At 48.3% G+C, this 27,949-nt stretch overlaps 2 protein-coding genes across 8 annotated transcripts in view; both read left to right on the top strand.

Annotated features, from left to right (window-relative positions):
- The window catches only part of crtc3 (CREB regulated transcription coactivator 3), a 91,267-nt gene that overhangs the window by 60,883 nt on the left and 2,435 nt on the right, over positions 1–27,949 (top strand). Inside the window, exons 8-16 of the mRNA XM_064989683.1 lie at positions 3,707–3,745; positions 5,946–6,031; positions 7,322–7,371; positions 9,354–9,607; positions 15,311–15,576; positions 21,487–21,675; positions 23,379–23,462; positions 24,077–24,293; positions 27,075–27,949. The exon at positions 27,075–27,949 is cut by the window's right edge and continues 2,435 nt beyond it. Coding sequence (XP_064845755.1) covers positions 3,707–3,745; positions 5,946–6,031; positions 7,322–7,371; positions 9,354–9,607; positions 15,311–15,576; positions 21,487–21,675; positions 23,379–23,462; positions 24,077–24,293; positions 27,075–27,286 — 1,397 coding nt within the window. The 3' untranslated portion in view covers positions 27,287–27,949. The remainder of the gene's footprint in view (positions 1–3,706; positions 3,746–5,945; positions 6,032–7,321; positions 7,372–9,353; positions 9,608–15,310; positions 15,577–21,486; positions 21,676–23,378; positions 23,463–24,076; positions 24,294–27,074) is intronic.
- LOC135556420 (uncharacterized) lies at positions 15,590–20,148 on the top strand. 7 transcript variants are annotated; one of them, XM_064989632.1, is made up of 3 exons: positions 15,590–16,027; positions 16,076–16,765; positions 16,868–20,148. In XM_064989632.1, exons 1-3 carry the CDS (start codon positions 15,885–15,887, stop codon positions 17,850–17,852), a joined length of 1,818 nt encoding a protein of 605 aa, XP_064845704.1. In that variant the 5' UTR covers positions 15,590–15,884; the 3' UTR covers positions 17,853–20,148. The 7 variants fall into 7 exon arrangements, with proteins under 7 accessions (XP_064845704.1, XP_064845709.1, XP_064845742.1 ...); XM_064989637.1 differs by having other exon boundaries at positions 15,590–16,183; positions 16,238–16,765; XM_064989670.1 differs by having other exon boundaries at positions 15,590–16,345; positions 16,550–16,765.

The following is a 27,949-nucleotide window of genomic DNA, read 5'->3' as shown; positions in this document are numbered from 1 at the left end:
GGCAGCAAGATTTCTTATGCAAATTATCATTTTTTTCCTTTGTGAAAAACGCTGCATTCTGCATTAACTTAAAAGTTAAACTTAGGGGGTCGCTCTATCTAAGCAAAATGGCTTAATTAATAAGGTCACTGGACATCATATAGTGTTTGCTTTCTGCTGTGTTTGAGAAGGTAAAGCCCTTTGGATGAGTTACAGCTGCCAGTGCTTGATTTCCTTGCGTTTTTTTGTCCTCTCTGTTCTTGGCCTGTATGCTCCTCACCCCTTTTCTCAGAACAGAGCAGGTAGGCCCATTGCCCTAGCGACTCCAGACTCCACACAGACACAGCGTGTACACATGCTGCTCCAGAGCGAGTACTGCTCTTCCTTCAGACAAGCATGATGTCAAAACGTTGCTCATTTGCACAATGTATCGTTCACCTTTACTTGTAAATGTCCAAACTCACCAAAAATGACATGACATTCGGTAGCTCCTACCTATTTATGTTTAACTTTATGAGCTGGATTGCCTGTCTTTGCAATTTGTTTTTTTTCCGTTTGCTCATTAGCATATTTAGCAAGCAGCTTCTGTGGAAATTTGCTATTAAGTGTGCTAATTTTGTTAGCATTCTGGTGATACATGCCCATTTTTTTGGGGAGCCCCCTCGTGTTCTAAACCGGTAATATTGTAACTCCAGGGATTAGAGTAGGCCGGTAGGACTCCATGAAAATCTGGATACCGCCCAACCCTAGTCCAAATATGTATGACATGTTGAAATGAGGGGACTAGATGCATATTAAGTGCTTTTTATTTCCAAACAGTAAAACAGATATGTATGAAAATACCCTCAAATAAAAGGTGACATTCTGTACTGTCGTCTCATAAAACATTTGATCTCAAATCCAAAATACTGGAGTATGGAGACAAATTAAAAGTTGTAGCTTTGTTGCCCAAATAAATAAGGAGGAGGAGTGTATGGGACACCATTTGTTGTGAAGGGATATCATGACTGTGTGTGTGCGTGTGCGTGTGTGTGTGTGTGTGTGAAGATGCATAGGCCTACGTTTGTGTGTCCATGCCATGTGAAGACACAGCAGAGAGCGTAGGACAGATGGAGTGTAACTGACTACAGAGCGAGTAGAGACATGCCTTTCTGTAGTACTAGAGCAGTGTTTGTCTAATACCGGAGTTGGTTGAGATACACTTCTGGGTTGCAGGCAGTCATAGCCATATGTCGCTAGTATTCCCATGGGGTTGAGGCTTAAGAATGGGCTGCGGCTTTAAAAAAATAAATCATTTAAAAACGTATTTCGATGACCTAGAAGATCACGACTAAACCCCAAAAGCCTTTAGGAGGGAGGGTCACTGCACTAAATGCACTGACTCTAAGTCGCTCTGGATAACAGCGCCTGACAAAAAATAGTGTGGTAAATGGTAAAATGCAAATACTTGGGAACTACTGGTGCAAACCGTAGCGGCTCACTGCTGCCCCTGCAGGTGAGTGAAGGGTGGTACGTTGCAGCGTACAGTGTCCTATCAGGCCCAGAGGGCTACAGGAGGGTTACAGTGAGACTCTGAGAGGTGGTAAGCAAGTGTCTGATTACCAATCCCAACATCCATCCCGGCAGGCAGACAGACGTGAGTCAGGGCTATGCATGGGAACGTTCAGTAGTTGCGTTCATTCGGCACCAAACATGGACTGAAATAAGGAAAGACTAACTGGGTTTTGTAAGAAACACTCAATATTTTCTTGTTGCAAACATTTTGCTATGTTGTGCCCTAATGAACACAACCCACGACAAGGGCACAACTCCAGTCTGCAGTGGATGCAGAGGGTATGCTGCTTTAAATCACTGATTGGTTTAGACCTGGGAACACGTATTTGTGAACTAGCCATCCAATCAGAAGGGGAAAAACCTGGACTATGGGCTTAAAGGACGGGAGTTGTGCACCTTAGAACTGATCCCAAACCAACATCTCATTGTCTTCTTCTGGTATATTTAATTATGTTGTGCTATCAGTACAAGCCTTGAGCTCAAATCCTTACTACAGTGATCCTGTCCCACAGTAAGAGTGGGGACGGCAGACAGACATTTTTTGTCCCAGTGGTCTCGTTTCACTCCGTGGCATCTCTCCAAGAGGTCTCTGTGACTGGTCACATTTGAGAGGAAATTAAGGCGACGTTGGACTCCCGCCCATTGTCTTCTCTCCATGCCGGTTGGCTGAGTGGAGAGCTGGGCATAAAGTCGTGGACCGTTCGAATAGAAATATGCCATGTAGAACAAACATGCCTCTGATGTGAACAAGGAATCACGTTAACTGCTCTATTCATGACATTGCTATCTGAAACGGTCCACAACGTTTGTCTACTGAACGTGGTCCAGGTTCTTGAGAAAGGGGAAGAGGGAGACAAAAGGACAGAAGAAGAGGGAAAGAATGGGGGAGGACGATGGGAGGAAAAGAGGAAGAGAGAATGCAGGAAAGTAAAGAGAACAAGAAGGCAGAGGGAAAGAGACAGTTATTAGTGGCTTTGAGAGAGAATATGGCAGAAGGGTTAGAAGAGGGAGAGGCAGAGTGAACTAGGAAAAAAAGAGAAGTTAACAGAAAGAGGGGAGGATTGGACGCCTGGCAGCCAGCCTGCAGTCTGTGAGGAGAGCGGGAGAAAGTGAGAGAGTGAGTGAGAGTGAGTGAGGAAAAAGAGAGGTTCTGTTCTCAGTGGGAACTGATCTTTGTGGCGAGGGAAAAACAATGGTCCTCTCTTTATTCTCACTGGGACTGTGGTCACTTAGCCAATAATTCTTTTTTTACCCTCTTTCTTCCGCTCTCTCCCGCCATCCCCCTCCCTCTCCCGCCATCCCCCTCCCTCTCCCGCCATCCCCCTCCCTCTCCCGCCATCCCCCTCCCTCTCCCGCCATCCCCCTCCCTCTCCCGCCATCCCCCTCTTTCCCAGGACTAAGATCACAACACACATTCTAGGGGTTCACCTTTTCTAACTTAAATCAGCAGGTTGTTACCGTACTACAGTACATAGTACTCTATATACTTTATTTATTTGACCCCAGTGAGTCTATAGCTTTTTAGAAAAGACAACCGGAATTGATGTTGGACACAGGAGGCTGCTGAAGGGAAAACGGCTCATAGTAATGGTCAGAATGGAGCAAATGGAATGGCACCAAACACCTGGAAACCATGTGTTGGATGTATTTAATACCATTCCACTGATTCCGCTCCAGTCATTGCCACAAGCCCGTCCTCCACAATTAAGGTGCCACCAACCTCCTGAAATGTTGGACAATAATAAGAAGACTGTATAATGTGATTCTTTGTCCTGAATGGCACCATATTCCCTACATAGTGCACTCGTTTTAATCTAAGCCTTATGGGCTTTGATCAAAGGTAGTGCACTACATAGGGGATAGGGTGCCATTGGGGAGTCGTATTATATAACATGATTCCAATGTTAAACCCAGCTACTGTGTTTTAAGAAGTGGTAATATATTCATGTTGAAGGTAAATTGCCTGCTGCTAATGTCCAAAGGGTTGATTATTTTGTCAGTGACGTGAACACAGTGGGCCGGATCTGAGCAGCTGGTGAAAGTATGTGATTGTCTAATGTTCCTCTACTTTCTTCACCCCTTCCCTCTCTCCCCCTCCTTTCTCTTGCTCTCTCTCTCCTCTCCTTTATCTGATCTCTCTCCCTCTCTCTCGCCTGCGGGGGCCGGAGTGCAGCCAGTGTGAACGAGGCGGAGGTGGACGGCTCTGGAGATGGTGAGTTGAACCTCCTCCCCCCTCTTCCTCATCCCTGATTCCATCTCTCCCAACACAAGTGTAGAAGAGGCTTCTGCTGCCCCCTAGCTCCCACACCCCTAGATCTCTGGCCATAATGTGTGTGTGACGGTGCTTGCCACTGGATGTGTTGCTGCCTGGTATATGTACAGATGTGTCAGCGTACAAGACGTGCTTCATTCACAGCATCGTTGACCTTTACTACCCAATACCTGAATGGACAAACACACTGCCTAGGCATCCTGCATGCAGATCCCCTGAGTCATTGTGTGTCTCAAAATGCATGGTATCGTGCTCCGTGCACGGGAGGGTCGGAGTATGCGTCCAAATCAAAGTAGGCGAAATGGCGCATGGAGGGCACTTCTCAAATGCATACTCTATTTGTACATATTTTGAAGTATGCATCGATGCAAGCTTCAAAGAAAAATGATGCAACCACGTAAAAAATGATGCAACATTTCTTGAAATGAATGTTGGCCATTATTTGAGCTGAAGCGAGAGAAAATACACTCCGACTTCAGAATTAAATGTTGCCTATTCACATCTCATATGTTGCCTGACGACAATATTTAACTTTGATATGTTAAAAAATACATGCTGTGTTAATTCTGGCATGTTTACCTGCCTAAGTACCGTAGCTCGCAAGCCCATAATAAGTCAATAGGGCTTATTACTAGTACTGTTAGCTAGTCACATAGTCACAAAGAATTGTTAGCTAGCTACCCATGAAGAATTTAGGTCATTTTTGCCTGTTTAACTAGCTGTCTAACTAGATTATTACGATTCACAATCCTAGCTGATAATTAGGAGGAAAAACATTTGCTTTGTGTATATCTTGGAAGAAGGTTCAGTGAATGGGGAGGTGCAGCGTGAGGTAATACAGTAGGGGGAGGTGCAGCGTGAGGTAATACAGTAGGGGGAGGTGCAGAGTGAGGTAATACAGTAGGGGGAGGGCAGCGTGAGGTAATACAGTGGGCGTGAGGTAATACAGTAGGGGGAGGTGCAGCGTGAGGTAATACAGTAGGGGGAGGTGCAGCGTGAGGTAATACAGTAGGGGGGGAGGTGCAGGTGCGTGAGGTAATACAGTAGGGGGAGGTGCAGCGTGAGGTAATACAGTAGGGGGAGGTGCAGCGTGAGGTAATACAGTAGGGGGAGGTGCAGCGTGAGGTAATACAGTAGGGGGAGGTGCAGCGTGAGGTAATACAGTAGGGGGAGGTGCAGCGTGAGGTAATACAGTAGGGGGAGGTGCAGCGTGAGGTAATACAGTAGGGGGAGGTGCAGCGTGAGGTAATACAGTAGGGGAGGTGCAGCGTGAGGTAATACAGTAGGGGGTGCAGGTGCAGCGTGAGGTAATACAGTAGGGGGAGGTGCAGCGTGAGGTAATACAGTAGGGGGAGGTGCAGCGTGAGGTAATACAGTAGGGGGAGGTGCAGCGTGAGGTAATACAGTAGGGGGAGGTGCAGCGTGAGGTAATACAGTAGGGGGAGGTGCAGCGTGAGGTAATACAGTAGGGGGAGGTGCAGAGTGAGGTAATACAGTAGGGGGAGGTGCAGCGTGAGGTAATACAGTAGGGGAGGTGCAGCGTGAGGTAATACAGTAGGGGGAGGTGCAGCGTGAGGTAATACAGTAGGGGGAGGTGCAGCGTGAGGTAATACAGTAGGGGGAGGTGCAGAGTGAGGTAATACAGTAGGGGGAGGTGCAGCGTGAGGTAATACAGTAGGGGGAGGTGCAGCGTGAGGTAATACAGTAGGGGGAGGTGCAGCGTGAGGTAATACAGTAGGGGGAGGTGCAGCGTGAGGTAACACAGTAGGGGGAGGTGCAGCGTGAGGTAATACAGTAGGGGGAGGTGCAGCGTGAGGTAATACAGTAGGGGGAGGTGGAGCGTGAGGTAATACAGTAGGGGAGTGCTAGTGCTTATCAAATGTAATGTGTTGTGCATTCTCCGTACTCGCCCTCACAAGAACGTACTCAAGAGAACGTGGTCGGAGAATGCACGCAGAGCATGAGAGTGTGGAGCACGGTAGTATGTAAATGAAGAACCCATTGTGTCCGAACACTTGATAACCTCTAGTCTCGATTGATCTGCAGTCCTTTGATCTTTCAGTAGGTGTGAATAACTAGAGATCTGTGTGAGGAGTTGATTATCTCTAATCTCTCTTTCTCCCCCTCCTCCTTTCTCCAGTGTTCTCCTTCCCATCCCTGTCTAATGAGGAGGGTCTGATGGGTGTCAGCAAGCCCCTGCCCAAGCAACTGTGGGAGGCCAAGAAGGTGTGTGTGGGGGGGGGGGTGATTATGACATAATGACAGACATGGAAGCCTTTTGGGATGAGATCATGCTGATGGGAAAAGCTGCAGTACATTTATATTTACATTTAAGTCATTTGGCAGACGCTCTTATCCAGAGCGACTTACAAATTGGTGAATTCACCTTATGACATCCAGTGGAACAGCCACTTTACAATAGTGCATCTAAATCATTTAAGGGGGGGGGGGGAGTTAATAAACAAGGGGAGTTAACAGTTAATAAACAGTTAATAAACAAGGGGAGTCAACAGTTAATAAACAAGGGGAGTCAACAGTTAATAAACAGTTAATAAACAAGGGGAGTCAACAGTTAATAAACAGTCAATAAACAAGGGGAGTCAACAGTTAATAAACAGTCAATAAACAAGGGGAGTCAACAGTTAATAAACAAGGGGAGTCAACAGTTAATAAACAAGGGGAGTCAACAGTTAATAAACAGTTAATAAACAAGGGGAGTCAACAGTTAATAAACAAGGGGAGTTAACAGTTAATAAACAGTTAATAAACAAGGGGAGTCAACAGTTAATAAACAAGGGGAGTCAACAGTTAATAAACAGTTAATAAACAAGGGGAGTCAACAGTTAATAAACAGTCAATAAACAAGGGGAGTCAACAGTTAATAAACAGTCAATAAACAAGGGGAGTCAACAGTTAATAAACAAGGGGAGTCAACAGTTAATAAACAAGGGGAGTCAACCGTTAATAAACAAGGGGAGTCAACAGTTAATAAACAAGGGGAGTCAACCGTTAATAAACAAGGGGAGTCAACCGTTAATAAACAAGGGGAGTCAACCGTTAATAAACAAGGGGAGTCAACCGTTAATAAACAGTTAATAAACAAGGGGAGTCAACCGTTAATAAACAAGGGGAGTCAACCGTTAATAAACAAGGGGGTAACAGTTAATAAACAAGGGGAGTCAACCGTTAATAAACAGTTAATAAACAAGGGGAGTCAACAGTTAATAAACACGGGGAGTTAACAGTTAATAAACAACGGACAAGAAACAAACAAGGACCGCGTCTGTGTAACGGATGTGAAATGGCTAGCTTAGTTAGCGGTGTGCGCTAAATAGCGTTTCAATCAGTACTAATGAAGACATGCTTCCAATACACATCATTCTGCCTCATGTTCTAGTAACATAACACTTAGACTGTTGACTAAATATTTCAGTAGTTAGATTAGTCATTTTGAGATTCCATCACTCTTTTTGCTATTGATCAGTTTATAATCACCTGATTGTTTCTCTATTATAGGTTCAATCCCTCTCATCACGGCCCAAATCCTGTGAAGTGCCTGGAATCAAGTGAGTCTTCAGGATCCATCTTCCATCCACTCATACAGGGCACTATGTTTAAACAACAATCAGTCATCATTATGAGCCAAGTTGTTTGTGATTCTCAATGACAGATGTCTGAGAGGGAGAAAGACTGGGATGTGATCCATATATTGTGTGTGTGTGTGTGTGTGTGTGTGTGTGTGTGTGTGTGTGTGTGTGTGTGTGTGTGTGTCAACATTGTGGATGTGCGTGTCAACATAGTCTGTCAACATTGTGTGTGTATATGTCAACATTGTTGATGTCTGTATCAACATATTCTTTCAACATTGTGTGTGTTTGTTGGGTCTAGCAGTGCAGTACAGTGGGCTGCTGGTCACTACTATAGAGCAGTGAGTCAGTTATCTCACTGAGGGCTTGAATGAACAGGGATGCAAATGTTCACTTGCTGGTACATTTAAAGGGGAAGTCCACTCACAAACATGGTTTTCCACACACAAATATTACTTCTCACCAATGCTATTATTGATGACATTTTTTTAGTATATTTCAAATAGAATATGTGGACAACTACAAATACCTAGGTGTCTGGTGAGACTGTAAACTCTCCTTCCAGACTTACATTAAGCATCTCCAATCCAAAATTAAATCTAGAATTGGCTTCCTATTTCGCAACAAAGCATCCTTCACTCATGCTGCCAAACATACCCTCGTAAAACTGACCATCCTACCGATCCTCGACTTCAGGCAATGTCATTTACAAAATAGCCTCCAACACTCTATTCAACAAATTGGATGCAGTCTATCACAGTGCCATCCGTTTTGTCACCAAAGCCCCATATACTACCCATCACTGCGACCTGTATGATCTCGTTGGCTGGCCCTCCCTTCATACTCGTCGCCAAACCCACTGGCTCCAGGTCATCTACAAGTCTCTGCTAGGTAAAGCCCCGCCTTATCTCAGCTCACTGGTCACCATAGCAGCACCCACTAATAGCACGCGCTCCAGCAGGTATATCTCTCTGGTCACCCCCAAAGCCAATTCCTCCTTTTGCCGCCTCTCCTTCCAGTTCTCTGCTGCCAATGACTGGAACGAACTGCAAAAATCTCTGAAGCTGGAGACTCTTACCTCCCTCACTAGCTTTAAGCACCAGCTGTCAGAGCAGCTCACAGATCACTGCACCTGTACATAGCTCATCTGTAAATAGCCCATCCAATCTACCTCATCCCCATACTGTATTTATTTATTTATCTTGCTCCTTTGCACCCCAGTATCTCTACTTGCACATTCATCTTCTGCACATCCTACCATTCCAGTGTTTAATTGCTATATTGTAATTACTTCGGCACAATGGCCTATTTATTGCCTTACCTTTCTTATCCTACCTCATTTGCACATGCTGTATACAGATTTTTCTACTGTATTGTTGATTGTATGTTTGTTTATTCCATGTGTAACTCTGTGTTGTATGTGTTGAACTGCTTTGCTTTATCTTGGCCAGGTCGCAGTTGCAAATGAGAACTTGTTCTCAACTAGCCTACCTGGTTAAATAAAGGTTAAATAAATAAATAAAAAATACAATGCCTTAGCCACACAACAAAAAAGGCCATAACTCCGCCCAAAAGTATGTCACAGATGTTACATTCCCTCCCTTCTAGCACATTGATGTTTGTCATGAGTCTTGTTCAGAACTTAGCGGTTTTCCCTTCGATAGGCCAGCTTCAAAGTCAAAATTGGCTATATTGTAAAAATTCATTCATTTAAGGTTAAGGTTAGGCATTAGGGTTAGCGGTGTGGTTAATGTTGGCGTTGGGTTTAAAATCTGATTTTATTACTTTGTGGCTGTGCCATCTAGTGACTGCTCTACAGAGCTGCTTCCAGAACAAGATTCATGACAAAAAACGCTGACCTTCTCCCCTCTACCCATCCAGATGCATATTAAACCTTTTGAATGAAGTTCCCCTTTTAAAATCCACTTCATAATTGGTTTTCTCTCCATTCTTGTCCTCAGTATATTCCCGTCTCCAGAGCAGAACGCGGGCCTCTCCAACTACCAGGGCTCGTTGAACACAGGCGGTTCCCTGCCAGACCTCAGTAACCTGCACTTCCCCTCACCGCTGCCCACCCCCCTGGACCCAGACGACGGGCACCACGGAGGGGGGGGCTACCACCCCAACCTGAGCGGAGGCAGCAGCACAGGCAACCTGCCCGCCGCCATGATGCACCTCGGCATAGGGAATCACCAGGGAGGCTGGACTGAAGGAGGTGGGTGTTTGGGGTGTGTGGGGGGGGGGACAGGGTGTGTAGGGGTGGATTTTTTTCAATTCATCTTTCCTCTCATCTTCTCTAAACTCATTGGATAAGAACCTCAAAGGGGAGGGACCATGGACCTTTTCCTCCAATACGGTTAAGTAAAGGCCTAGAAATGAGTGTGAGGGCAGCAGGGTAGCCTAGTGGTTAGAGCGTTGGACTAGTAACTAGTAAAGGTTGCAAGTTCAAACCCCCAAGCTGACAAGGTACACATCTGTCGTTCTGCCCCTGAGCAGGCAGTTCCTAGGCCGTCATTGAAAATAAGAATTTGTTCTTAACTGACTTGCCTGGTTAAATAAAGGTAAAAAAAAAAAAAATGTATGTGTGGGGATGTGTCTTTTGTCTGTGTGCACTCATGTGAAACCAGGCACAGACGCGTACATACAGGGAGGGCAAAAAGTATTTGATTCCCTGCTGATTTTGTACGTTTTCCCACTGACAAAGAAATGATCAGATCAATTAAATACAGAAATGTATCATTTCCATAAGTATTCCCACCCCTACATGTTAGAATCAGCTGTGAATCTTTCTGGGTTAGTCTATAAGAGCAGTGCACATCTGTATTGTACAATATTGTACAGTATTGTACAATATTTTCTAAATTCTTCATGCTCTGCCAAATTGTTTTTTGAATCAGAAACATTCCATGTTGTCTTGGTAAGCAGCTCCAGTGTAGATGTTATTGTCCTGCTGAAAGGTGAATTTGTCTCCCGGTGTTTGTTGGTAAGCAGACTTAGCCAGGTTTTCTTGTAGGATTTTGCTTGTGCTTAGCTCTACTCAGTTTAGTTTTTATCCTAAAAAACTCCCTAGTCCTTGCTGATGACAAGCATACCCATAACATGATGGAGCCACCACCTTGCTTCAAAATCTGAAGAGTGGTACTCAGTGATGTGTTGTGCTGGATTTGCAACAAACATTCAGGACATAAAGTTCATTTCTTTGCAAGATTTTCTGCTGTTTTACTTTTTAGTCCCATATTGCAAACAGAATACAAATATTTTGGAGTATTTGTGTTCTGTACAGGCTTTCTTCTTTTCACTCTGTCATTTTTTAGGTTAGTATTGTGAAGTAACTACAATGTTGTTCCATCCTCAGTTTTCTCCTATCACAGCCATTAAACTCTAACTGTTTTAAAGTCACTATTGGCCTCATGGTGAAATACCTAAACAGTTTCCTTCCCCTCCGTCAACTGAGTTAGTAACACCATCCAAAGTGTAATTATTCACTTCACCATGCTCAAAGAGATATTCACAATGTCTTCTTTTTTTGGTTTTGTTTACCCATCTACCAATAGGTGCCCTTCTTTGCAAGGCATTGGAAAACCTCCCTGGTCTTTGTGGTTGAATCTGTTTGAAATTCACTGCTCAACTGAGGGACCTTACAGATAATTATACAGAAATGAGATAGTTTTTATAAAAAATCATGTTAAACACGTTTTTTCACACAGAGTCCATGCAACTTATTATGTGACTTGTTAAGACAATTTTTACTCCTGAACTTATTTAGGCTTTCCATAACGTAGGGGTTGAATACTTATTGACTGAAGACATTTCAGCTTTCCATTTTCAATTCATTTGTTAACATTTCTTAAAACACAATTCTACTTTCACATTATGGCCAGTGACACAAAATCTCAATTTAATCCATTTTAAATTCAGGCTGTAACAACAAAATGTGAAAAAAGTAAAGGGGTGTGAGTACTTTCTCAACACAGCGTGTGTGTAGATGGGTGTATGTGTGCAGATGCTGTGTGTCCTCACCGGTGCACTGGGGGGGGGGCCCTCGGCCCATCTGCTGGTTTATGTGAAAGGGGTCCTGGGGGTTCATGGCACTCGTGTGTAGAGCCGAGTCCAAGTTGGTTCTGTGCAGTAGGAGACGATGGATGGAGGGAGGGAGAGGATGGATGGAGGGAGGAGAGGGAGAGGATGGATGGATGGAAGGAGGGAGGATGAGAGAGGGAGGAGGAAGGGATGGATGGAAGGAGGGAGGATGAGAGGGAGGAGAGGATGGATGGATGGAGGGAGGGAGGATGAGAGAGAGAGAGGAGGGAGGATGAGAGAGAGCGAGGAGGAGAGGATGGAGGGAGGGAGGAGGAGAGAGAGAGAAGGAGAGGATGGATGGAAGGAAGGAGGGAGGGAGGATGAGAGAGAGGAGAGAGAGAGAGGAGAGGATGGATGGAGGGAGGGAGGGAGGAGGAGGAGAGAGAGAGAAGGAGAGGATGGATGGAGGGAGTAGCAGGAGAGGAGGGAGGGAGGATGAGGAGAGGATGTTAGTTTTCTGACCCAGTGGATTGAGGGAGGGAGAGGATGGATGGAGGGAGGGAGGGAGGGAGGAGGAGAGGGAGAGGATGGATGGATGGAAGGAGGGAGGATGAGAGAGGGAGGAGGAGAGGATGGATGGAAGGAGGGAGGAGGAGAGGATGGATGGATGGAGGGAGGGAGGATGAGAGAGAGAGAGGATGGAGGGAGGGAGGATGAGAGAGAGGAGGAGAGGAGGGAGGGAGGATGAGAGAGAGGAGGAGAGGATGGATGGAGGGAGGGGAGGATGGAGGGAGGGAGGGAGGATGAGAGGATGGATGGAGGGAGGGAGGGAGGATGAGAAAGAGGAGGAGAGAGAGAGAGGAGAGGATGGATGGAGGGAGGGGAGGGAGGAGGAGGAGAGAGAGAGAAGGAGAGGATGGATGGAGGGAGGGGAGGATGGAGGGAGGGAGGGAGAGAGAGAGAGGAGGAGGAGAGGATGGATGGATGGATGGAGGAAGGGAGGATGAGAGAGAGGAGGAGAGAGAGGAGGAGAGAGAGAGAAGGAGAGAATGGATGGAGGAGAGGATGGAGGGAGGGAGGGAGGAGGAGGAGGAGAGAGGGAGAAGGAGAGGATGGATGGAGGAGAGGATGTTAGTTTTCTGACCCAGTGGTGGAGAGAGGCATTTTACAGTGATACAGCATGAAATTGGCCAGGGCACTCGAACAGTCTGCAGCACCCGGCCTCACCCTACTAGAATCTGAAGTCAAATGTCTACTGTTTGCTGATGATCTGGTGTGAGGCTGAGGACACCTTCAGGCTAGGTCAGAGAGTCATTCTCAACTTTATTTTGTTCAATAGACAGTTGTTAAAAGGGTGATCCAAGCCATGGACCGATCGCCAATAATAAAACAAGGGCCAGCAAGCCAAGACCTTCACATTGGGGGTTTTCTGAACCACATGATTTAATATAAAAATATATTTACAAAAAAATACATTAAAGGCCCAGTGCAAAAAAAAAAGGGATTTTCCTGTGATTTATATATATTTCCACACTGTGGTGGGAATAATATTGTGAAAATTATGTTAATAGCCTTTTAGTGGTTTGAAGGGAGAATAAAGTGAATATAGAGGGATGTCTTTATCCAACCCTCCCCCTCTGAAATCTACCACTATCTAATCACTCCTCTCTCTCTCAAACCCTCTCGCTTCTTGCGAACCCTCTCGCTCTCTCGAAACCCTCTCGCTCTCTCGAAACCCTCTAGCTCTCTCAAAACCCTCTCGCTCTCGTACCCTCTCACTCTCTCTTGTCGCCTCTCTCTCTCTCTCGTACCCTCTCGCGCTCTCTCTCGTACCCTCTCGCGTTCTCTCTCGTATCCTCTCACGCTCTCTCTCGGGCCCTCTCGCTCTCTCTCTCTCGGGCCCTCTCGCTCTCTCTCTCTCTCGGGCCCTCACGCTCTCTCTCTCTCGGGCCCTCTCGCTCTCTCTCTCTTGGGCCCTCTCGCGCTCTCTCTCTCTCGGGCCCTTTCGCGCTCTCTCTCTCTCGGGCCCTCTTGCGCTCTCTCTTTCTCGGGGCCTCTCGCGCGCTCTCTTTCTCGGGCCCTCTCGCTCTCTCTCTCTCTCTCGGGCTCTCTCTCGGGCCCTCTCGTGCTTTCTCTCTCTCGGGCCCTCTCGCGCTTTCTCTCTATCGGGCCCTCTCGCGCTTTCTCTTTCTCGGGCCCTCTCACGCTCTCTCTTTCTCGGGCCCTCTCGCGCTCTCTCTCTGACCCTCTCTCTCTCTCGCTCTCTCTCTGACCCTCTCTCTCTCGCTCTCTCTCTGACTCTCTCTCTCTTTCGCTCGCTCTTTGACCCTCTCTCTCTCGCTCTCTCTCTGACTCTCTCTCTTTCGCTCTCTCTGACCCTCTCTCTCGCTCTCTCTCTGACCCTCTCTCTCTCGCTTTTTCTCTGACCCTCTCTCGCTCTCTTTCTGACCCTCTCTCGCTCTCTTTCTGACCCCCTCTCGCTCTCTCTCTGATCCTCTCTCGCTCTCTCTCTGACCATCTCTCGCTCTCTTTCTGACCCTCTCTCGCTCTCTTTCTGACCCTCTCTCGCTCTCTCTGACCCTCTCTCGCTCTCTTTCTGACCCTCTCTCGCTCTCTTTCTGACCCTCTCTCGCTCTCTCTCTGACCCTCTCTCGCTCTCTCTCTGACCCTCTCTCGCTCTCTTTCTGACCCTCTCTCGCTCTCTTTCTGACCCTCTCTCGCTCTCTTTCTGACCCTCTCTCGCTCTCTCTCTGACTCTCTCTCTCTGGCTTTCTCTCTGACCCTCTCGCTTTCTCTCTGACCCTCTCGCTTTCTCTCTGACCCTCTCTCGCTTTCACTCTGACCCTCTCTCGCTTTCTCTCGGACCCCTCTCTCTCTCTCTCTCTCTCTGACCCTCTCTGAGCCTCTCTCTCTCTGACCCTCTCTCTCTCTCCCTCTCTGATTGTTGGGATATTAACAAATGGGGTCCTGTGTGTGTATCTGGGTGGGGATTGGAAAACCGAATGCAGACATAACATCCACATTATCTTGCGTCTCACAAGACTCCTTTTAACCAAGCAGCACTGTTCTCTCCTCCTTGCAGTTAATTTCAAACCAATGATGCTTCCCTTTATTTAATCAGGCAATCTGCAGTTCAAACAAAAGCAAAGCATCACCCTGACTCTTTGTTGGTTAACCAGCTAGTGCGGGGGCTTTTCAATTCATTTGTTTACAAACAATGTAGTAAAATAAACTTATATTTGGGGTTTTGATGGGATTAAACAGGCATTTATAATTTGAAGTATATTCTTCAATAATCAATGGCTATATTTTATTATTTAAATGTCCAAACCTTGATGTAGTAATCGTAGATCGCCACTTTAAAAAACATAATGAGTTTATTGGCATGATGAAATGTATTTGCACATAGTGCTAATGCAAACCATTCAGAAATGGAAGCAATCACAAAAATAAGTAAAAAATGTTTTAATCAATTCTTCTACTGATGAATCAGTGTGCGGAGATCTTTGTATTTAATACAACGTGTGTGTGTGTGTGTGTGTGTGTGTGTGTGTGTGTGTGTGTGTGTGTGTGTGTGTGTGTGTGTGTGTGTGTGTGTGTGTGTGTGTGTGTGTGTGTGAGGTAGACTAGCGGTTAAGAGCATTGGGCCAGTTGCTGGATCGACTACCGAGCCAACAAGGTGAAAAATCAGTCCCTAATTGCTCCTGTAAGTCTCTTTGCTAAATGACTACAGTGTGTGTAGGCACACCTGATAACAATGCTGCATACTACTGATCCATGACCTGGTGCAGAGGAGGGACATTAGGAAATGGGAATGAAATACTCCAAACTGTTAATAATAGTCTGTGGTCTGAATGTGTGACTCAAAAGCCTTCTGTCCCTTCCTTCTTTCTTCCAGGTCTCTCGTCCTCTCTGAGCAATCCTTCCATCCAGAACTCTCTCCAAAACTCCCAGCTGCACTCGTCCCTCAGCAATCCCTCCATCCACTCGTCCCTCCGTCTGACGTCCCTCTCCAACCCTCCGCAGGGAGCCATGAGCAGTTCTCCTCGCCGCCGCCCGGCTCCCATCAGCCCCCTCACTCTGTCACCCGGCACCGAGCAACGGCGGGGGCTTTCCAAGCAGCTGTCTCCCACAATGTCCCCCTCACTGTCCCCCATCACACAGGTACACACACACACAAAAACTCAGGGGAAAAAAAGAAACGTCCTCTCACTGTCAACTGTGTTTATTTTCAGCAAACTTAACATGTGTAAATACTTGTATGAACATAACAAGATTCAACAACTGAGACACAAACTGAACAAGTTCCACAGACATGTGACTAATAGAAATTGAATAATGTGTCCCTGAACAAAGGGGGGTCAAAATCAAAAGTAACAGTCAGTATCTGGTGTGGCCACCAGCTGCATTAAGTCCTGCAGTGCATCTCCTCCTCATTGGACTGCACCAGTTTTGCCAGTTCTTGCTGTGAGATGTTACCCCACTCTTCTACCAAGGCACCTGCAAGTTCCCAGACATTTCTGGGAGGAATGGCCCTCGCCCTCACCCTCCGATCCAACAGGTCCCAGACATTTCTGGGGGTAATGGCCCTCGCCCTCACCCTCCGATCCAACAGGTTCCAGACATTTCTGGGGGGAATGGCCCTCACCCTCCGATCCAACAGGTCCCAGACATTTCTGGGGGGAATGGCCCTCGCCCTCACCCTCCGATCCAACAGGTCCCAGACATTTCTGGGGGGAATGGCCCTCGCCCTCACCCTCCGATCCAACAGGTCCCTGACATTTCTGGGGGGAATGGCCCTCACCCTCACCCTCCGATCCAACAGGTCCCAGACATTTCTGGGGGGAATGGCCCTCGCCCTCACCCTCCGATCCAACAGGTCCCAGACATTTCTGGGGGGAATGGCCCTCGCCCTCACCCTCCGATCCAACAGGTCCCAGACATTTCTGGGGGGAATGGCCCTCACCCTCACCCTCCGATCCAACAGGTCCCAGACATTTCTGGGGGGAATGGCCTTCGCCCTCACCCTCCGATCCAACAGGTCCCAGACATTTCTGGGGGGAATGGCCCTCACCCTCCGATCCAACAGGTCCCAGACATTTCTGGGGGGAATGGCCCTCACCCTCCGATCCAACAGGTCCCAGACATTTCTGGGGGGAATGGCCCTCGCCCTCACCCTCCGATCCAACAGGTCCCAGACATTTCTGGGGGGAATGGCCCTCGCCCTCACCCTCCGATCCAACAGGTCCCAGACATTTCTGGGGGGAATGGCCCTCGCCCTCACCCTCCGATCCAACAGGTCCCAGACATTTCTGGGGGGAATGGCCCTCGCCCTCACCCTCCGATCCAACAGGTCCCAGACATTTCTGGGGGGAATGGCCCTCACCCTCCGATCCAACAGGTCCCAGACATTTCTGGGGGGAATGGCCCTCGCCCTCACCCTCTGATCCAACAGGTCCCAGACATTTCTGGGGGGAATGGCCCTCGCCCTCACCCTCCGATCCAACAGGTCCCAGACATTTCTGGGGGGAATGGCCCTCACCCTCCGATCCAACAGGTCCCAGACATTTCTGGGGGGAATGGCCCCAGCCCTCACCCTCCGATCCAACAGGTCCCAGACATTTCTGGGGGGAATGGCCCCAGCCCTCACCCTCCGATCCAACAGGTCCCAGACATTTCTGGGGGGAATGGCCCTAGCCCTCACCCTCCGATCCAACATGTCCCAGACATTTCTGGGGGGAATGGCCCTCGCCCTCACCCTCCGATCCAACAGGTCCCAGACATTTCTGGGGGGAATGGCCCTCGCCCTCACCCTCCGATTCAACAGGTCCCAGACATTTCTGGGGGGAATGGCCCTCACCCTCACCCTCCGATCCAACAGGTCCCAGACATTTCTGGGTGGGAATGGCCCTCGCCCTCACCCTCCGATCCAACAGGTCCCAGACATTTCTGGGGGGAATGGCCCTCGCCCTCACCCTCCGATTCAACAGGTCCCAGACATTTCTGGGGGGAATGGCCCTCGCCCTCACCCTCCGATCCAACAGGTCCCAGACATTTCTGGGGGGAATGGCCCCAGCCCTCACCCTCCGATCCAACAGGTCCCAGACATTTCTGGGGGGAATGGCCCTCACCCTCCGATCCAACAGGTCCCAGACATTTCTGGGGGGAATGGCCCTCGCCCTCGCCCTCACCCTCCGATCCAACAGGTCCCAGACATTTCTGGGGGGAATGGCCCTCGCCCTCACCCTCCGATCCAACAGGTCCCAGACATTTCTGGGGGGAATGGCCCTCGCCCTCACCCTCCAATCCAACAGGTCCCAGACATTTCTGGGGGGATTGGCCCTCGCCCTCACCCTCCGATCCAACAGGTCCCAGACATGTCTGGGGGGAATGGCCCTCGCCCTCACCCTCCGATCCAAAGTTATTTTGATTTTTACTAATTATCTTTGAATTACAGGGTCCTGAAAAGGGGACGTTTTAGTCATACTTACCTTCGCAATACACAGACACACACACACACCTCACTACTTACTTAGCACGCTTTCCCCAGTTAGACAGGCAAGCCAGCAACCGGATGGTTGCCAGTTCGAGTCCCGGGTCTGACTGAAAAAGTCAGTCAGGAAGTGAACTGGCAACTGGAGGGTTGCTGGTATCAAATCCTGCCGCTGTGCCATTACTCAAGGCACTTAACCCCCCAAAACAACTGCTTCACGGGTGTCCAGTGTGGCAGCCCCCTGCTCAAACCACTCCAACCTGTATACTGTTGAAGTCAGAAGTTTACATATGCCAAATACATTTAAACTCAGTTTTTCACAATTCCTGACATTTTAATCCTAGTCTTAGGTCAGTTAGGATGACCACTTTATTTTAAGAATGTGAAATGTCAGAATAATAGTAGAGAATATTTTCAGCTTGTATTTCTTTCATCACATTCCCAGTGGGTCAGAAGTTTACATACACTCAATTATTATTTGGTAGCATTGCCTTTAAATTGTTTATCTTGGGTCAAACGTTTCGGGTAGCCTTCCACAAGCTTCCCACAATAAGTTGGGTGAATTTTCCTCCTGACAGAGATGGTGTAACTGAGTCAGGTTTGTTGGCCTTGCTCTCACACACCTTTTCAGTTCTGCCCACACATTTTCAATAGGATTGAGGTCAGGGCTTTGTGATGGTCACTCCAATACCTTGACTTTGTTGTCCATTTTGCCACAACTTTGGAAGTATGCTTGGGGTCATTGTCCATTTGGAAGACCCATTTGCGACCAAGCTTTAACTTCCTGACTAATGTCTTGAGATGTTGCTTCAATATATCCACATCATTTTCCTCCTCATGATGCCATCTAGTTTGTGAAGTGCACCTGTCCCTCCTTCAGCAAAGCACCCCAACATGATGCTGCCACCCCTGTGCTTCACGGTTGGGATGGTGTTCTTCGGCTTGCAAGCCTCTTCCTTTTTCCTCCAAACATAACAATGGTCATTATGGCCAAACAGTTGTATTTTTGTTTCATCAGACCAGAGGACATTTCTCTAAAATGTAGGATCTTTGTCCCCATGTGCAGTTGCAAACCGTAGTCTGGCTTTTTTATGGCGGTTTTGGAGCAGTGACTTCTTCCTTGCTGAGCAGCCTTTCAAGTTATATTGATTTAGGACTCGTTTTACTGTGGATATAGATACTTTTGTACCTGTTTCCGCCAGCATCTTCACAAGGTCCTTTGCTGTTGTTCCGGGATTAATTTTCAATTTTCGCACCAAAGTACTTTCATCTCTAGGAGACAAAATGTGTCTCCTTCCTGAGCGGTATGACGGCTGCATGGTCCCATGGTGTTTATACTTGCGTACTATTGTTTGTACAGATGAACGTGGTACCTTCAGGCGTTTGGAAATTGCTCCAAGGATGAACCAGACTTGTGGACGTCTACAATGTCTTTTCTGAGGCCTTGGTTTATTTCTTTAGATTTCTCCATGATGTCAAGCAAAGAGGCACTGAGTTTGAAGGTAGGCCTTGAAATACATCCACAGGTACACCTCCAATTGACTCAAATTATGTCAATTAACCTATCAGAAGCTTCTAAAGAATTTTCTAAGCTGTTTAAAGGCACAATCATCTAAGTGTATGTACATTTCTGACCCACTGGAATTGTGATACAGTGAATTATAAGTGAAATAATCTGTCTGTAAACAATTGTTGGTAAAATTACTTGTGTCATGCACAAAGTAGATGTCCTAACCGACTTGCCAAAAACTACAGTTTGTTAACAAGAAATTTGTGGAGTGGTTGAAAAACGAGTTTTAATGACTCCAACCTAAGTGTATGTAAACTTCAGACTTCAACTGTATGAGGGTCTTTCGGAGGGGCTGGGTTAAAGCTCAAACTGCTGTCAGAGTTTGAGAGTTGCGTGCTAGTAGGCCAGTGAGAATGTCGAGCCCTTTCTTCCTGTAACCAGGAAAGACCCTTGAGTTTAGAAACCCCTTGTTGGGAGGGCAACCTGGCAGCTTCATGTATACTGTGTTTTTGGGGAAAGTCCTCAGTGGTTTAAGGCTAACCTGATACGCAGCCAAATACTAGTGCATCTTTTGATTACTCTAATTACATCCCTCTGTTCTCCTTTTCTTACATCTGACATGACCTCTCCCTCTCTCCCTCTATCCCTCCCTCCCACCCTCTCTCCCTCTAACCCTCCCTCCCACCTTCTCTCCCTCTAACCCTCCCTCCCACCTTCTCTCCCTCTAACCCTCCCTCCCACCTTCTCCTCTAACCCTCCTCCCCCTCTCTCCCTCTAACCCTCCCTCCCACCCTCTCTCCCTCTAACCCTCCCTCCCACCCTCTCTCCCTCTAACCCTCCCTCCCACCCTCTCTCCCTCTAACCCTCCCTCCCACCTTCTCTCCCTCTAACCCTCCCTCCCACCCTCTCTCCCTCTAACCCTCCCTCCCACCTTCTCTCCCTCTAACCCCCTCCCTCCCTAACCCTCCCTCTCTCCCTCTAACCCTCCCTCCCACCCTCTCTCCCTCTAACCCTCCCTCCCACCCTCTCTCCCTCTAACCCTCCCTCCCACCTTCTCTCCCTCTAACCCTCCCTCCCACCTTCTCTCCCTCTAACCCTCCCTCCCACCTTCTCTCCCTCTAACCCTCCCTCCCACCTTCTCTCCCTCTAACCCTCCCTCCCACCCTCTCTCCCTCTAACCCTCCCTCCCACCTTCTCTCCCTCTAACCCTCCCTCCCACCCTCTCTCCCTCTAACACTCCATCCCTCCCTCTCTCCCTCTAACCCTCCCTCCCACCCTCTAACCCTCCCTCCCACCCTCTCTCCCTCTAACCCTCCCTTCCACCATCTCTCCCTCTAACCCTCCCTCCCACCATCTCTCCCTCCAACCCTCCCTCCCACCCTCTCTCCCTCTAACCCTCCCTCCCACCCTCTCTACCTCTAACCCTCCCTCCCACCCTCTCTCCCTCTAACCCTCCCTCCCACCCTCTCTCCCTCTAACCCTCCCTCCCACCCTCTCTCCCTCTAACCCTCCCTCCCACCATCTCTCCCTCTAACCCTCCCTCCCACCATCTCTCCCTCTAACCCTCCCTCCCACCATCTCTCCCTCTAACCCTCCCTCCCACCATCTCTCCCTCTAACCCTCCCTCCCACCATCTCTCCCTCTAACCCTCCCTCCCACCCTCTCTCCTTCTAACCCTCCCTCCCTCCCTCTCTCCCTCTAACCCTCCCTCTCTCCCTCTAACCCTCCCTCCCACCCTCTCTCCCTCTAACCCTCCCTCCCACCATCTCTCCCTCTAACCCCCTCCCTCCCTCTAACCCTCCCTCTCTTCCTCCCACCCTCTAACCCTCCCTCCCACCCTCTCTCCCTCTAACCCTCCCTCCCACCCTCTCTCCCTCTAACCCTCCCTCCCTCTCTCCCTCTAACCCTCCCTCCCACCCTCTATCCCTCCCTCCCACCCTCTATCCCTCCCTCCCACCATCTCTCCCTCTAACCCTCCCTCCCACCATCTCTCCCTCTAACCCTCCCTCTCTCCCTCTAACCCACCCTCTCTCCCTCTAACCCTCCCTCTTTCTTTTCGTCTTTTTTTCAGGGGGTTGCCTTGGACACCAGCAGCTTGCCAATGGAGCCTCCTCCTCCCTACCCTCTCTACCAACAGCTACACCAACAGTCCCAGCATTCAATGGGGCAACAACAACAACGCCAGCAACAACGTCATCATCAGCATCAACAGCAGCCAGTGTCCCCTCTGCAGAACATCTCTCTGGACTTCAACTCCGGTGTAAGTGTTTGTCTGTGTGTCTGGATATGTCTATGTTCTAAAGCCAAATACATATCCAAAAACTGTCTAGGGAAATGTACTACAGCCTAGATTAGTTGAAAAATCATCCCTTTGAACAGTGTATCCATTTAGGGAAACACTTGTATATGCAGATAGTATCTCTGAGTCTATGCCCCAATGTTGTATGTCTCATACACTTCTGTTGCTGGCCTCTTGTCTAATGTCAGAGACTGTTGGCGTGCTCTGATAAGGAGAGGGATATTATTCTGCTTCAGTACCACTCCAGACACACACACACACACACACACACCCACAGCCACTAGACTCAACCATTTCCTGGAACCCAAATGTTATTTGTCTAACTCTGTAGTCTGTGGTTGATAAACACCAAATTCGTGGAAGGAAGGAAGCAGACCCAAATTCTAAAGAACTAAAAACATCCTTGGTTGCATCACAAATGGAACCCTATTCCCTACACAGTGCACTACTTCTAACCAGAGCCTTATGGGTAGGGCTCAAAATAAATGCACTAAATGGTAGCACTGCTCTATTAGAGCAATTTGTCGGCAGATAAATGTTACTAACTTGGTAAATCACTGCATTAGACCTGGTAACTAAACTCTCAGAGCACTGTCCATTCTGTCGTCTCCTAATCCACCTCTTCTCTCTCTTCATCTGTCTCCTCCTAATCCATCTCTTCTCTCTCTTCATCTGTCGTCTCCTAATCCATCTCTTCTCTCTCTTCATCTGTCGTCTCCTAATCCATCTCTTCTCTCTCTTCATCTGTCGTCTCCTAATCCATCTCTTCTCTCTCTTCATCTGTCGTCTCCTAATCCATCTCTTCTCTCTCTTCATCTGTCTCCTCCTAATCCATCTCTTCTCTCTCTTCATCTGTCTCCTCCTAATCCACCTGTTCTCTCTCTTCATCTGTCGTCTCCTAATCCATCTCTTCTCTCTCTTCATCTGTCGTCTCCTAATCCATCTCTTCTCTCTCTTCATCTGTCGTCTCCTAATCCATCTCTTCTCTCTCTTCATCTGTCTCCTCCTAATCCACCTCTTCTCTCTCTTCATCTGTCGTCTCCTAATCCATCTCTTCTCTCTCTTCATCTGTCGTCTCCTAATCCATCTCTTCTCTCTCTTCATCTGTCGTCTCCTAATCCATCTCTTCTCTCTCTTCATCTGTCGTCTCCTAATCCATCTCTTCTCTCTCTTCATCTGTCTCCTCCTAATCCACCTGTTCTCTCTCTTCATCTGTCGTCTCCTAATCCATCTCTTCTCTCTCTTCATCTGTCGTCTCCTAATCCATCTCTTCTCTCTCTTCATCTGTCGTCTCCTAATCCATCTCTTCTCTCTCTTCATCTGTCGTCTCCTAATCCATCTCTTCTCTCTCTTCATCTGTCTCCTCCTAATCCACCTCTTCTCTCTCTTCATCTGTCGTCTCCTAATCCATCTCTTCTCTCTCTTCATATGTCGTCTCCTAATCCATCTCTTCTCTCTCTTCATCTGTCGTCTCCTAATCCATCTCTTCTCTCTCTTCATCTGTCTTCTCCTAATCCATCTCTTCTCTCTCTTCATCTGTCTCCTCCTAATCCATCTCTTCTCTCTCCTCATCTGTCTCCTCCTAATCCATCTCTTCTCTCTCCATCTTTCGCTCCCCCATATCTATCTCCACGTTTCTCCATCTCTCCCTCTTCTTCCCACAGCATAACAACATGGCGGCGTTCTTCAATGACCCGTTCATGGACCCACAGTTCTCCAGTCGCCAGGCCAAGGCACTGTCCTACCAGGTAAACCACCGGGGAGAAGTCTCTAGAGAAGGATCCTCCGGAAAGGACTTCATTCCCTCATTCACAGTTAGTATCTGAAGTTTTTTTTTAGTTCAGTAATGGGTTTAGGCCTGCCAAAGTCAATTAAAGGGATAGTTTACTCAAAAATGGCACAAATCGCATCAGCACTGTTTTTGCACTGTTCAGAAAGTGCTTCTTCTTGAAAACTTGACTGCTGACAAGCACAATATTTTGGGACTGTATTAACAGTGGACTAATGAGCAAAATACTAAATGATTGTTTGAGAACTCTCCCTTTAAAATGTCTTAATTGATGGGTAGAAGTTTTAGGGGTGTAATTGTGGCAACCAGATATTTGTAGTTCTATGATATATCATGTGCTGTGGAGTAGTGAACCAAGTCCGCTCAAGAGTATGCTTGGTTTGGTCATTGGTTGGTCATTTGGAATGGTTGTTGATCATTGGTTGGTCATTTGGAATGGTTGTTTGTCATTGATTGGTCATCTGTAATGGTTGTGTTTGACCTTTGCCCCCCCCATCACCACCATCTATTTTCTCTCTCTCTCCCCTCCCATCCCTCCTCTCCCACCTCTATCTCTTCCTGCCTCCTCTTCAGTTGGACCAGTTCAGCATGTTGGAGAGTGCCATGAGCCAAATTGCAGGCGGTTCGTGTTTCGACCCATCCTCGCCCTCTTCCTCGCCCCTATACTGCTCGCAGGCCGCCCTCATGGGCCTGGGTGGGAGCCACGGCAACTTGCAGGACCAGCTGCAGCAGATGAGACCCAACAACAACTACAACTGCAGTGGAGGGGTGCCCAATATCATACTGACTGGTAGGTGGAGGGGTGCCCACTATCATACTGACTGGTAGGTGGAGGGGTGCCCACTATCATACTGACTGGTAGGTGGAGGGGTGCCCAATATCATACTGACTGGTAGGTGGAGGGGTGCCCAATATCATACTGACTGGTAGGTGGAGGGGTGCCCACTATCATACTGACTGGTAGGTGGAGGGGTGCCCAATATCATACTGACTGGTAGGTGGAGGGGTGCCCAATATCATACTGACTGGTAGGTGGAGGGGTGCCCAATATCATACTGACTGGTAGGTGGAGGGGTGCCCAATATCATACTGACTGGTAGGTGGAGGGGTGCCCAATATCATACTGACTGGTAGGTGGAGGGGTGCCCACTATCATACTGACTGGTAGGTGGAGGGGTGCCCAATATCATACTGACTGGTAGGTGGAGGGGTGTCCAATATCATACTGACTGGTAGGTGGAGGGGTGCCCACTATCATACTGACTGGTAGGTGGAGGGGTGCCCAATATCATACTGACTGGTAGGTGGAGGGGTGTCCAATATCATACTGACTGGTAGGTGGAGGGGTGCCCAATATCATACTGACTGGTAGGTGGAGGGGTGCCCACTATCATACTGACTGGTAGGTGGAGGGGTGCCCAATATCATACTGACTGGTAGGTGGAGGGGTGCCCAATATCATACTGACTGGTAGGTGGAGGGGTGCCCAATATCATACTGACTGGTAGGTGGAGGGGTGCCCAATATCATACTGACTGGTAGGTGGAGGGGTGCCCAATATCATACTGACTGGTAGGTGGAGGGGTGCCCAATATCATACTGACTGGTAGGTGGAGGGGTGCCCAATATCATACTGACTGGTAGGTGGAGGGGTGCCCAATATCATACTGACTGGTAGGTGGAGGGGTGCCCAATATCATACTGACTGGTAGGTGGAGGGGTGCCCAATATCATACTGACTGGTAGGTGGAGGGGTGCCCAATATCATACTGACTGGTAGGTGGAGGTGCCCAATATCATACTGACTGGTAGGTGGAGGGGTGCCCAATATCATACTGACTGGTAGGTGGAGGGGTGCCCAATATCATACTGACTGGTAGGTGGAGGGGTGCCCAATATCATACTGACTGGTAGGTGGAGGGGTGCCCAATATCATACTGACTGGTAGGTGGAGGGGTGCCCAATATCATACTGACTGGTAGGTGGAGGGGTGCCCAATATCATACTGACTGGTAGGTGGAGGGGTGCCCAATATCATACTGACTGGTAGGTGGAGGGGTGTCCAATATCATACTGACTGGTAGGTGGAGGGGTGCCCAATATCATACTGACTGGTAGGTGGAGGGGTGCCCAATATCATACTGACTGGTAGGTGGAGGGGTGCCCACTATCATACTGACTGGTAGGTGGAGGGGTGCCCAATATCATACTGACTGGTAGGTGGAGGGGTGCCCAATATCATACTGACTGGTAGGTGGAGGGGTGCCCAATATCATACTGACTGGTAGGTGGAGGGGTGCCCAATATCATACTGACTGGTAGGTGGAGGGGTGTCCAATATCATACTGACTGGTAGGTGGAGGGGTGCCCAATATCATACTGACTGGTAGGTGGAGGGGTGCCCAATATCATACTGACTGGTAGGTGGAGGGGTGCCCAATATCATACTGACTGGTAGGTGGAGGGGTGCCCAATATCATACTGACTGGTAGGTGGAGGGGTGCCCAATATCATACTGACTGGTAGGTGGAGGGGTGTCCAATATCATACTGACTGGTAGGTGGAGGGGTGCCCAATATCATACTGACTGGTAGGTGGAGGGGTGTCCAATATCATACTGACTGGTAGGTGGAGGGGTGCCCAATATCATACTGACTGGTAGGTGGAGGGGTGCCCAATATCATACTGACTGGTAGGTGGAGGGGTGCCCAATATCATACTGACTGGTAGGTGGAGGGGTGCCCAATATCATACTGACTGGTAGGTGGAGGGGTGCCCAATATCATACTGACTGGTAGGTGGAGGGGTGTCCAGAATCATACTGACTGGTAGGTGGAGGGGTGCCCAATATCATACTGACTGGTAGGTGGAGGGGTGCCCAATATCATACTGACTGGTAGGTGGAGGGGTGCCCAATATCATACTGACTGGTAGGTGGAGGGGTGTCCAGCATCATACTGACTGGTAGGTGGAGGGGTGCCCACTATCATACTGACTGGTAGGTGGAGGGGTGCCCAATATCATACTGACTGGTAGGTGGAGGGGTGTCCAGCATCATACTGACTGGTAGGTGGAGGGGTGTCCAGCATCATACTGACTGGTAGGTGGAGGGGTGCCCAATATCATACTGACTGGTAGGTGGAGGGGTGCCCAATATCATACTGACTGGTAGGTGGAGGGGTGCCCAATATCATACTGACTGGTAGGTGGAGGGGTGCCCACTATCATACTGACTGGTAGGTAGAGGGGTGCCCAATATCATACTGACTGGTAGGTGGAGGGGTGCCCAATATCATACTGACTGGTAGGTAGAGGGGTGTCCAGCATCATACCGACTGGTACGGTAGGTGGAGGGGTGTCCAGCATCATACCGACTGGTACAGTAGGTGGAGAGGGGGTCCAGCATCATACGGACTGGTAGACCAGGGAGTGTGTGTGTGGCTGTGAGGAGTGGAAGTTTCAATGACGTGAGTCACTAACTTCATCCGTCTCTCCCCCACTTTCTCTTTATCCTCTCTCTCCTGTCCGTTCCCCCTTTTTCTCCCTGTCACCCCCCCCCATCCCTCCATAGATGACTCCAACCCCAGTCATTCCAAGGACATCAGCAGTGCCATGTCGGCCGGCAACATGGCTGACTGTTTCGACTCGGAGGTGAGCTTCCCATTGGAGGATGAGCTGCGCATCGAGCCCTTGAGCCTGGATGGTCTGAACATGCTCAGTGACCCCGACATGGTGCTCTCTGACCCCTCGGTGGAGGACAGTTTCCGCAGCGACAGACTGTAATCGGGCACGCACGCACACATACACACACAGACTGTATAGGCCAGGTAGCGTGGGTTAAACTTGAATGATCCCCACCTCCCTCACACACTCATGGCATACGTATGCAATTTTTTAAGGCATTTACACACATACACACTATTACAGAGGAATAGACTTGTGTACAATCACTTTTTACATGGGCTTCACATGTAAATGCCACACACACGTTCATACCTACGTTGTGCATAGTCATTTGGAACAGATGGACTGATGTACCATTGATTGATATTCTTTTTTTATCAGCACTGAGCATTACTATAACGTTACTATAACGTTCCTATAGTGTATCTCCACCTATATACAGTTGAAGTTGGAAGTTTACATACACTTAGGTTGGAGTTATTAAAACTTGTTTTTCAACCACTCCACAAATTTCTTGTTAACAAACTCTAGTTTTGGCAAGTCGGTCAGGACATCTACTTTGTGCATGACACAAGTTATTTTCCCAACAATTGTTTACAGACAGATGATTTCACTTATAATTCACGGTATCACAATTCCATTGGGTCAGAAGTTTACATACACTAAGTTTACTGTGCCTTTAAACAGCTTGGAAAATTCCAGAAAATTATGTCATGGCTTTAGAAGCTTCTGTTAGGCTAAATGAGATCATTTGAATCAATT

This window comes from Oncorhynchus masou, chromosome 2 (genome assembly GCF_036934945.1).
Source record: "Oncorhynchus masou masou isolate Uvic2021 chromosome 2, UVic_Omas_1.1, whole genome shotgun sequence".
In the NCBI taxonomy this organism is placed as follows: Eukaryota; Metazoa; Chordata; class Actinopteri; order Salmoniformes; family Salmonidae; genus Oncorhynchus; species Oncorhynchus masou.
The sequence above is the reverse complement of the archived record's forward strand: the minus strand, read 5'-3'. Positions and strand labels throughout refer to the sequence as shown.